This window comes from Hyla sarda, chromosome 6 (assembly GCF_029499605.1).
Source record: "Hyla sarda isolate aHylSar1 chromosome 6, aHylSar1.hap1, whole genome shotgun sequence".
Lineage (NCBI taxonomy): Eukaryota > Metazoa > Chordata > Amphibia > Anura > Hylidae > Hyla > Hyla sarda.
Window position 1 is genome coordinate 266,766,930 of NC_079194.1, and position 12,093 is coordinate 266,779,022.

Consider the following 12,093-nt stretch of genomic DNA (forward strand, 5'->3'; position numbering starts at 1 on the left):
AAGCATTAAAAAAAAAAATTGAAAGTCCAGAAATACACATTTTTGGTCACTTCATGTACTAGAAAAAAGGGTACAGATAAAAGCTACAGATCAGGGCACAAAAAAAATGAGCCCTCATACATCCCTGTATGCGGAAAAATAAAAGTTACAGGAGTCAGAAGTGGACAATTTTGAGTGTGCTAATTTTTGTACAAAAAGCTAGGTACAAAAAGCTAGATATTTTTAAATTAGTAAAAAAAATAAAAATAAAAAACTATATAAATTGGGTATCATTTCAATCATATAGACCTACAGAAGAAAGATAATGTGTCATTGTTACCGAAAGGTGCACTGAATAGAAACGGAAGCCCCCAAAAGTTGCAAGATGGTGTCTGTTTTTTTATTTTTTCAATTTTGCCCTACAAATATTTATTGTTTTTACTGTACATTTGGAGGTGCAATGAGTGATGTCCTTACAAAGTACAATTGGTGACATGAAAAAGAAGCCCTCATATGGGTCTGTAGGTGGAAAAATAAGTTATGCCTATTAGAAGGCAAGGAGGTATAAAACATCAAAGAAAAAGAAAAAAAACTGTCCTGAAAAGGTTAAGCACTTACCGTATATACTCGAGTATAAGCCTACCCGAATATAAGCCGAGGCCCCTAATTTCACCCCCAAAAAAACAGGAAAAGTTATTGACTAGCCTAGGGTGGGAAATACATCATCCCCCCCCCATGTAATCATCCAGACCCCCGTCATCATCCCCCCCTTCATCATCACCGCCTGTCAATCCGGACATCCAGATGTTGCAAAACTACAACTCCCAACTCCTAACTTCCCGCCGAGGGGAGTCCAAAACAAAAGGGGGGGGGGGGGATGATGACTAAGGCCGCAGTGGTCTTCAACCTGTGGACCTCCAGAGGTTTCAAAACTACAACTCCAAGCATGCCCGGACAGCCGATGGATGTCCGGGCATGCTGGGAGTTGCAGTTTTGCAACATCTGGAGGTCCGCAGGTTGATGACCACTGAGAAGGGATTGACAGGTGGACAGTTCACTCGAGTATAAGCCGAGGGGGGCGTTTTCAGCACGAAATATTGTGCTGAAAATCTCGGCTTATACGCGAGTATATATGGTACTTTTTATCTTTTATCTGTGAAAAACACAGCCTATAAGAAGTTTGGTACAGCTAATCACATGATTTTTCCCTACAGATTATCCAACACAAAATATTGTGGAGATGAAGGGGATGTTGGTATGGTCACCTAATAATTTCGTTTCAGATGCTAAATGTAAGTTTTCAGCCTTGTTGCTCTTATTTTTAACTGCTTCAAGTCTATCGTTGGCTAAGGCATTCAGAGCCCTTACTTGGGGTTTCCCTTTCTTTTATATCGGATAAAAATCTTGAAAGGCTCAAATCAATGGAATTTGTTGTTTGCTTGATGGACCAGTCTTGCTGTACATCTTTCCCAGTGTCATGGCTTCCTATATAAATGGATAATTGGTCTGAACAGAACTACAGGTGTGTTTTTATTTTTATCTGTATGTAGAAAATGTATGACAAGTATGACAACTGGAGTTCATTTTCTGGGCTCAGAAAAAAGATAATTTTAAATCAGACTGCAATGAGTTGTTGGGAACACAACGTGGTCAATGTTTAAATAAATTGATCAGCCAGAATGCTGCTCTTGAGAAAACTGTTGACTGGATTTTCCAATGTTAGGCTAAGTTTCTACTTGTTTTTTTTTTTTTTTTGTTTGTTCTTTTTTTTGTGGAAAAACGCCAATTCTGCCGCATGGCGTTTTTTTCAGCCACTTGGCATTTTTTAACTTTTGCGTTTGTTAAATCCTTTTGACGTTTTTTCACTCTTTTTTGGCGTTTTTCAGCTCCTCAGAGGTTTTCCAAAATTGCAACATGCTGGGTCACTGGCGATTTTTTATTTCTTTTTTTTTGTCAAAATTGTGGTGTTTTTCTCCCATAGAGGTGCAGTGCAGGGGACTAGAAGAGCGGCCGCCCGCATCTATACATTATACAGGAGGATCACAGCGGGTGTCAGGAGTGACATCCACTGTGATCTTTCCTTAACTGCAGGTACTACTACAATATGGAGCACACTCTGCTCCATGCTGGGAGCTGTAGTGCCTGCATTACTAGACAGATCGCAACAGGTGTCAAATTACACTGGCTGCGATCTGTTTATTAATGCAGGTACTACAGCTCCCAGCATGGAGCCGAGTGTGCTCCATGTTGCGAGTAGTAGTACTACCTAAAAAAAAATAAAAAAATTGGATAAAAAAGCTAAACACACACACTTAACAATTAATTAAAATGTTGTTATAAAATATATAAATTTCATTAAATAAAAATTTTCCCATCACTACTGCCTCTTTTTTTTTTTTTTTTGCCAAGGTGCAATTTCCACACAAATGAAAACACCCGAAAAAACACCAGATGCAGGAAATTGCACTGCCATTTTATCTGGTGTTTTTTCTTGGAAAACGCAATACAAAAAAGTAGAAACTTAGCCTAAGGGTAATAAAGGGTAATCACTATATAAAGGAACAATTCTTGCGACTTTCTAATATACTTTATTTCAAATTCTAACACCGTTTTCTTCCATCCCGCTTTTCTCCCGTCACTGCGTCCATTGTTAGTATAGTCCGTTTAAGAGGCAAACTGAGGCAAAAGGATGCCATTCTGTGGCATCCTTTTGCATCCGCTTTTCATCCATTAGTATGAAAAGTCAGCCACCTACAGACTTCTGCAGCCGGGACTACTACTACTCCCGTCATGGAACAGACTTGTAGAAATGGATATTATAAATTTAACATTGAAGTCTATGGCAAACAGATGAGCCTTTAATGACATCCGCTTGCACCTGGTTTATGAATCAATTTTTGAACAGTTATTACCGTATTTATCGGGGTATACTACACACCGACCTATAACACGCATCCTCATTTTCCCAAGGATATTTGGGTAAAAAAAGTTTTTACCCAAATATCCTTGGTAAAATGAGGGTGCGTGTGTGTGCATGTGTATACCCCGATACACTGTTTCTGACCCTGCAGAAGCCCCCTGGAAAGGCAGGGGGAGAGAGGCCGTCGCTTCCATGTTAAGGGTTGTAGTACAGGGGCTGAGGGATTGATCGCACGGGGTCTCACTTCTGAGATCCGATGCGATCAAAAGAAATTAACCAGGGGAGCGGGGGGGGGGGGGGGGGGCATGCTCAGCTCCCCTGCGATGTATATAGTGTTTGTGTACATTCATTTTCAAATACCCCGCCAGGAGCCCTGAATGGCCAGAACAGAGTTGCCTTTCACGGTTCCCAGCGGGATTTTTAAAGTCAACAGTGAGGATCCACATAGCGCTGCGGTTGGGCAAGACATATAGTGCAGTGGGGGATAGCACCATATGTCTGCCCCCCCCCCCCCCCCCCCCGCAACGCTTCTATATCTCTTGCCCCTGCTGCTCTATGTATTTATTGCCCTCTGCAGCGCTTCTGTATACATATGATCCCTGCAGCGGTATGTGTGACAAAAGGATTCTATCAGCAGCGCTGCTTATAGAATCCTTTTGACACACTGCGCTGCAGGGGGCCATATGTATACAGAAGAGCTGCAGGGGGGCCAGACATAGCGCTATATGTCTAGCCCCCGCAGTGCTTCTATATACATATACCCCCGCAGCGCAGTGTCAAAAGGATTCTATCAGCAGCGCTGCTGATAGAATTCTTATGTCACACACAGTGCTGCAGGTATCATATGTATATAGAAGCGCTGCATGGGGCAAGATCTATAGCTAGCGCAGCGAGGGGCAAGCTATATAGTTAGCCCAGCGGGGGGGGGGGGGGGTTGCAAGATATATAGCTAATACAGCGGGGGTACAGTCATATAGAGCTTGATCATGCCCCCCTGCAGCGCTTTTATACATATGACCCCCCGCAGCGCGTCTGCGTGGCTGGGGTTCGCAGCGCAATGCCACCCACTTCCCCGGCCAGCCAGTGTAGTGAAGAAAACTGTTCAGGATCACAATCCTCACTGTTGACTTTAAAAACCCCACCGAGAGCACTGAATGATCACTCTGTCTCGGCCATTCAGGGCTTCCAGCGGGGTATTTGAAAATGAAAATAAATGACAGTAAATACAACGCAGGGGATGGGTTCATAGCTTCTGATCTCATCAGGTCTCAGAAGTGAGTGATGTGCGATCAATCCCTCAGCCCCTGTACTACTACCCCCAACATGGAACAGACTCTGTTCCACGATGAGGGTAGTAGTACAAGGACTAATGTATCCTCCCCAGCTGCTGCAAACTTCCGCAGCCGGGGGAACTACTACTCCCATCATGGAAACAAGTATATTCCAAGTTGGGAGTAGTAGTAGTCCCGCAGCACTGCAGGAGTTTGCTGATTTCACCTCTTCTGAGCATGCTCAGAAGTACTAACTGTTCAACAAAAACTTTTTATATAATGTAGAAATAAATTATATATAATGTGTATATTTTTGTCCCTGCAGCTATTGCACGTGTTTCTCTATGAGAAGTCCAAATACAGGAAGTGAGGATGGACAAGCAGGGCTCTGTGCACTAAGAAAAAGCCAGACAGTGTGCACTGAGGCTCTATAAAATGTTCCTGGCTCATACATCAGGAGGATTGACAAGCCAGGAATCTGCACAGATCCCTACTTGTCCTACCCTGACTTCCTGTTTTTGGACTCCTCATAGAGACACACAGACAATAGCTGCAGGGACAGCATTTTTCACCCAAAAATATGCACAATTTTTAACAATGCATATTATAAATATACATATAATGGTGTTATCTACATTATATAAAAAGTTTTTGTTGACGACAGGTACACTTTCCAGAAGCACCACCAAAAATACAGAAAAAATTATGCACAAATAAACAAAGAATAGAAGAAAGTTAACAAAATCTTTATTTAAGTGTATCATGGATTAAAAAACAATAGTACATATACATAATAAAAACAAGGCACCGAAAAAGACTACAGATGGGTAGGTGGGGACTGGAACTAAGTATAGAGAGGTAATACATATAAGTATGAGGTCAAAGGGCAATAAGAATAAATATCAAAAGTAAAGTCGCACCAAAATACTGCTGAACGCAAGCACGAGGGCAGGGAGAGAATAAACAAAGGGACCAGACCCAAGGACCAGAGGGAACAAGTATGCCAGACCTTACCTACCAACCCCAACGATCGTTTCACCACTAAATGGCTTCCTCAGGGGGTGTGGCTATCCTACCTTCTCACCAGCCTAATATACCGCATTACAGCCAATTACATCTCATCACATTTAGATTGACATGAATTTCCCCAATCAATACGTCCTAAAAGGTATCACCGCCCATAAAACCTGGCTGTATCCAATGGTGTCCCGGGTTTACCTGGAGGTGGTGTCCGCCAGAACCCACATATCCGGGACGCCGTCGGCATACTTCCGGTAAAGAGCCGAGTCACATGATCAATGTGATCACATGACCGGGCTTTGAGAACGCGTGCGCAAGCGCACTGAGTTCTGCCGCAAGTCGGGTACGGTCATGTGGTACATTAACCACATGACCGGGCTCCCAAGCAGGAGATCGCAGGCGCAGTCCGGATCAAAAGGCGCAAGCGAAAATAGAAGAGAAGGCGCGCAGGCGCAGAAAGGAAAAAGAAGTAAAAACATGTGATAAGTGTACCACGTGATCGATACAAATAAAATAACAAAAATCAAGAAAGAGGAAAGTGTGGGCATGAGTGAAGTGAGAGAAGGGAATGGGAGTGAGTGAGAAATAAAAAGTGAAGCACAGCAAACCAAACGTGAACATGAGGACATTTTTAATAGGTTACCTAATACACACAAATAATGATCATGCAGTGAGTAAGCTGAAAAATTAGCAACATAAATATATAAACGCTACCTAAAATAAATAGATAAATTAATTAATTTAAGAAATAACAAATAGTGAATAAATGAATAATGGATGAAATATAGTTCATACAAAAAAAAAAATATTGATTAAAATTTTTATTATATATTATTATTGTGTTTTATATTTAGAATAATATTATATATGAATGGTGAATAAATGTAAATGTATAATATATACGAATTAGCCTTAGATAATAGTAAGGAATAAATAGACCAAATAAAAGAAATAGACACTTTGAAGACTCCGTTTGCCATAGATGTTAATGTTAAATTTATAATATCCGTTTCTATTCCATTATATTTGAAAGGGAAAAAATACTACATGCAATGTCTTTTTGCCGTCAAAATAACAGATCAAACGGCATGCAAAGGACTGTAAAACAAAATCCCATTGACATTACGGTGTTTCATTTACAGCTGTTTGCAAGTAGTTTGCAAAAGGCTTGAACAGATTTGAGAACAGGCATGAATTAATGGGGACAGACATTAAACATTAATGTGAATGAGCCCTAAACCAGAAGGTTAACTATGGCTTAAAAGGAAAAAAATGATTTGCAAAAGGCTTGAACAGATTTGAGAGTGGGCATGAATTAATGGGGACAGACATTAAACATTAATGTGAATGAGCCCTAAACCAGAAGGTTAGCTATGGCTTAAAAGAAAAAAAATTCTTTCTACTGTATACTGAATACATAAAAGCAAGCTATATAAAAGTACTTGTCTTTTTAAAGAAATTACCTGTTCAGACCACACAATTGTTGTCTTTGTTCACTTCTTCGTGAAGGGAGTCTCTGTAGTTTCAGTGTTTCCCCCATGCCCGAAGTCTTCCAACATCATTGTAGCTGAACTTTACCATCCCTACTGTCCTGTATCCCTTGCTTAGAACTACACTCCAGCAATCCCCCGCATACAGTACATGATGTATGCATTTTGGGGGAATGAGTTTAGAGAGGTGACACTCAATAGATGATCCATAATGTCATCAGAAACAGGAATTTAGGCATGCATGATCACATAAACGCATTCCGAAGTGTAATTTTTGTAGCAGAATAGTATTGTAATAAAATCAAGACCAACTTGTTACATATAAAGTAAAATCATTGAAAGTGGCTTCTATCCATGAGCCTTAAATTGGTTTTTCATTACTTTGCATAAGAGTTAAACGTCAAGGTTTTTCTTATGTCACCATAGAGGTTTTATCACTCTTCATGTGTAATGGCACATAATAGTTTATTGGTCTTTATTCCCTTATGCTTTGTAGTGGATGAGTACATCTTGATGGCAAAGGAGAAACATGGCTACAATGTGGAGCAGGTAAGATGGGTGAAAGAGTTGACATTCATTTTCTAAAATCCTAGTTGACATATTGTAGTTAACCTTCTGTTCCTACAAAATACTATTGGGGATTTAGGAAAGCAATTTTTTTGCCCATAACAACCAAAAAAAAAAAAAAAATTGCACTGTATCTGGAGCTTTTCAGCAGGGTATTTCATGCTGTAAATGCATCGCTGCGGCTGCGTAGCTTGGTGTGTCCACTCTTACCATTTCTACAGTGGGAAATCCGCCACTATGAGAGATTAATTGGGAGAAAATAGAAAAATGGCGAGGTCAGCGCCTTGTGTAATCTTGCGAGTAGAAAGGGGGATGTGAGGGTCTGAGTTATGGACTCTCATCTGGATTACCCCTTGAGGATATGAATATCACCCATATGTCCAGGGCATGGGATCCAGTAATTAGGCAAGTGAAGATACAAGAAAAAATACTCCAAAGTGGCGCTATACAGTAAAAATGAAGATCATGGAATGCTCTTTTAATTAGCAAACCATAGTTTATTAAAAACTATTTACATGAACATCTATATCAAGACGCGTTTCAGTTAGTGTCCTACCCTTTCTCAATTGCAGATTTATAACATACAGGACTCATGGACGCTATATATATTCAAAAAGAGCGCCAATTTACAGGGGGAGGTGATAAGCCCGTTATAGTGCATCTATACGCAACTTAATGATGGCAGTTATATTAAAAAATATTTGACATTTTGAGCTAAAACATAGAAAATTACATGATACAACCCGTAGAAAAAAAGAAAAGAGGCGGAGGTGCTCCTTGTGGAGTAAAATCACTTAAATGTGGAAGGAATAGGGGGAGAAATCACTGCTCACCCGACATAGTTGGGTAGCCCATACACAACAATGGAGATCGTGTGGATTGATAGTCCGCAGTCTGCAGCCTTCCTGATATGGACAGTAATCGACAAGGGCGGGCTTCTAGTTCAGGAATAGTTTGGCGCTGACCAGGAAAAGGACACCAAACAGGTAGTATACCTTCAAGGAGGAATTCATCAGGCATCTGATGAAGCCACGCATGCGTGGGGAAACACGTTGCATTACCTACAATAAATTCCTTCTTAAAGGTACACTACCTATTTGGTGTCCTTTTCCCAGTCAGCGCCGAACTTTTCCTGAACATGATACAACCCGGATACAGTCAAAACAATTCTTCTGGACAATATGTAAACACAAAGCTTTCCAAGACACATGGATGCTGTGCAACAGCTTTGAACTAGTCTGTAGCGCAACAAAGTGTAAAGGAAAAGCATGTACTTACAAAAGAAAAGAGGGAGAAAGACATCGCTGTAAGTACACGCTTTTCCTTTATACTTTGTTGCGCTACAGACTACTTCAAAGCTGTTGCACATCCCGTTGCACACGTGTCTTGAAAAGCTTTGTGTTTACATATTGCCCGGAAGAATTTTGTTGAACTGTATCCAGGTTGTGTCATGTAATTTTATGTTTTAGCTCAAAATGTCTAATATTTTTTCATATAACTGCCATTATTAAGTTGCTCTTACCATCCTTTGCTAGTTATTGTAATTTATTCTTCTTTTTATGCACGCGTATAGACGCACTATAACAGGCTTATCATGCCCCCCTCTACATTGGTGCTCTTTTTGAATATATATAGCGTCCATGAGTCCTGTAAGTTATACATCTGCAATTGAGAAGGAGTAGGACACTACCATAAATGTGTCTTTCTATGGTTGTTCATGTAAATTGTTTTTAATAAACTATGGTTTGCTAATCCAGAGAGCATTTCATGATCTTAATTTTTACTTGATAGCTCCACTTTGGAGTATTTTTTCTTTTATCTTCACTTGCCACTATGAGCGGACACGTAGAGCTTCCCTGCCAGAGCTGGGAACGTGCTCTGCAGTCTCTGCGACTGCCGGCGGCCATATCCGCAGCATGAAATACAATGCCGATGTGCCTCATGAGAATAATGGTATTGGGCATTTGAAATTCAGCATTCCTTGGGCTATGTTAACACTGTGGCATTTCCGAGCACAATTCCATGGAAAAGGGATTCTGTTGCACTTTGCACACTGGAATTTCTGCGGCATGTTACTGCCACAGAAATCCCCATTCCGGCATCCCCAGAAAGAATAGACTATTCTTTCTGCTGGTTACATTCAGAAATGCATTGCCGACAATGTAGTTCCAAGCGCTCCTAGTGCCCGACAGAACATGTAAATCATCCCGTGTGAGCCCGGCCTTATCCTTCTCTCCGCTGACTTAATCTGTTCTGACAGTAAGAATGCACGTTTGACCTTTATTGTGTGCTAACATTTATGGGAGCCTTAAGATATCAGTTTTCTAACATTTCATTGCCAAAAAGCAAAAAATTTGCACCCAACTGTAGACCCCCTCCTCCCCCAAAATTACTAATTTAATATATTAATTTGCATATTTGTGACCTCCTGGTCCCCCAAGGTCATGAGCTGGCAGAGGACTGCTAAAGCAATACATTTAAAGGAAACATCATAAAACTTTGGTTTGGTTACACAAATTGATTTCTGAGGTGAGAGACTATTTGCACAGTGTAAATTAGAGTAACATAGCTTAGTCAATCAATGGTGGTAGTGGGTTGGGGGGTGCAATGGAATAATGCCTGTTTTACATCACATTGATAGGGTAAATTACCCGCAGTGGGCCCATTGACACCTTAAGGGCCCCTTTTGGCCTTAAAGGGATACTCCACCCCAAAAGATAAGATGTCTGATCGTGGGGGTCCCGCCACTGGGAACCCCCCACGATCTTTCCTGCAGCACCCAGTGTCATCTGCTGCACGGAGCGAAGTTCGCTCCGTGCCTGATGACTGGTGATACAGGGCCGGAGTATCATGAAGCCCCCTCCCATAGACTTGCATTGAGGGGGCGGTGTGTGATGTCACGATACTCCGGCATCTGTATCGCCCGTCATCAGGCACGGAGCGAAGTTTGTCCAGTGCAGCAGATGACACTGGGTGCTGCAGGACAGATCAGACATCTTATCCCCTATCCTTTGGATGTCTAGGGGCTGAGTACCCCTTTAAGGACACAGCTAAATTTTGCAAATCTGACCTCTGTCACTTTATGCATTAATAAATCTGAGATGCTTTTACTTATGAATTTCATTCTGAGAGTTTTTTCGTGACATATTCTACTTTAAGATGGTGGTAACTTCGTCGATACTTGAATCATTTATTTATTTATTTTTTTGTGAATTTTTTTTTTTTTAATTGGCATTTTTCGAAATTTGAAATGCTCTGTTTGTAAGGAAAATGGTCATTCTAAAAAAAATGACATGTTTCACACATACAATGGAGGACATTTTTCATTGTTGCTTTAGTTAGCAAGTTTTGAAGTCATTTTTTTTCTGCTTTAGTTTTGCTTATGTGGGACATATTTATCATACTATCATAAGGGTTAATAAATTTGGCTCACATAAGCAAAAACCAATAAATGATTTCAGACCACCAATTTGTAACACTACCTCCTCTCCTCTGTGACTTTTCTGCTGTAAACTGGCAGCTGTGTTAAAAATGTGTGAGATATATGTGTTACATATTTTTTACCACTTTTTTTTCCCCCCTAAATGTACTTTTTCCCCTAAATATGTCTTTTGGGATCAGTTTTTAACACCTTGAGAATGCAGGGTGTACGCATACGCCCTGTTCTCAAATCCTTGAGGACTCAGGGCGTACCTGTATGCACAGTTCCCAAATCCTTGAGGACTCAGGGCGTACCTGTACTTCCTGGTCCCGCTAACAGAGTTTAAACCATTCTCACCAGTAGATAATGGGTTAAACCCGATGGTTTCCAGTTGCTACGGGCAGCCAGGACCCACGGCTAATGCCGGGCATGGCCGATCGGTCCAATGCCCGGCATTAACCCTTTAGACACCGCAATCAAAGTTGATCACAACGTTTAAAATGAAACCAAAAGTATCTTGGCAGCTCAGCGGAGCTGATCAGGACAATCGCGACATAATCGCAATGTCCCGATCAGCTTACTGTGGACGACAGGAGGGTCCTCACCTGCCTCCTCGTCATCTAGTCGGTGATCTGCTGCTCCAAGCCTGCTCAGCAGGCTAGAATAGCAGAGCGCCGAGAACACTGATCAATGATAAGCTATGGCATAGCATTGATAAGTGTATGCAATCAGAAGATTGCATGTTGTAGCCTCCTATGGGGTTAATTAACCCCTTCCCTATTAAGTTTAAATCACCCCCTTTTCCCATTTTTTAAATAAAAATAATGAAATAAAAAATAATCATATGTGGTACCGCAGCATGCGTCCGAACAATTAAAATATATTGTTAGCTAAACCACACAGTCAATGGCGTACAAGTAAAAAAAAAATATATCAAAGTCCAAAATTATGCATTTTTGGTCACTTCATATACCATAAAAATATTAATAAAAAGCGATCAAAAAGACCCATCAAAACAAAAGTGGTACCGATAAAAACTACAGACCATGGCTCAAAAAAATAGCCCTCATATAGCCCCGTATGCGGAAAAATAAAAGTTAATAGGGGTCAGAAGATGATAATTTTAAACATGCTAATGCTGGTGCATGTATTTAGTATTTTTTTTATAAGTAGTTAAATAAAATAAAACCTATTTGAGTATGGGTATCCGTATGGACCTACAGAATAAAGATAAGGTGTCATTTTTAACAAAGTGCACTGTGTAGAAGCCAAAGCCCCCCAAAGTTTCAAAATTGTGTTTTTTTTTTTATTTCATCCCACAAATAATTTTTTTTCTGTTTCGCCGCAGATTATGTTCTAAAATAAGTGATGTCATTACAAAGTATAATTGGTGATTCAAAAAACAAGCCCTTATATGGGTCTGTA

The 12,093-nt window shown here is 40.6% G+C and overlaps 1 protein-coding gene across 1 annotated transcript in view; it reads left to right on the top strand.

The window, feature by feature from the left end:
• RCOR2 (REST corepressor 2) overlaps positions 1 to 12,093 on the top strand; it is a 288,691-nt gene that overhangs the window by 221,100 nt on the left and 55,498 nt on the right. The window contains exons 3-4 of the mRNA XM_056528491.1: positions 1,194 to 1,271; positions 7,177 to 7,229. Of these exons, the coding sequence (XP_056384466.1) occupies positions 1,194 to 1,271; positions 7,177 to 7,229 (131 nt within the window). The remainder of the gene's footprint in view (positions 1 to 1,193; positions 1,272 to 7,176; positions 7,230 to 12,093) is intronic.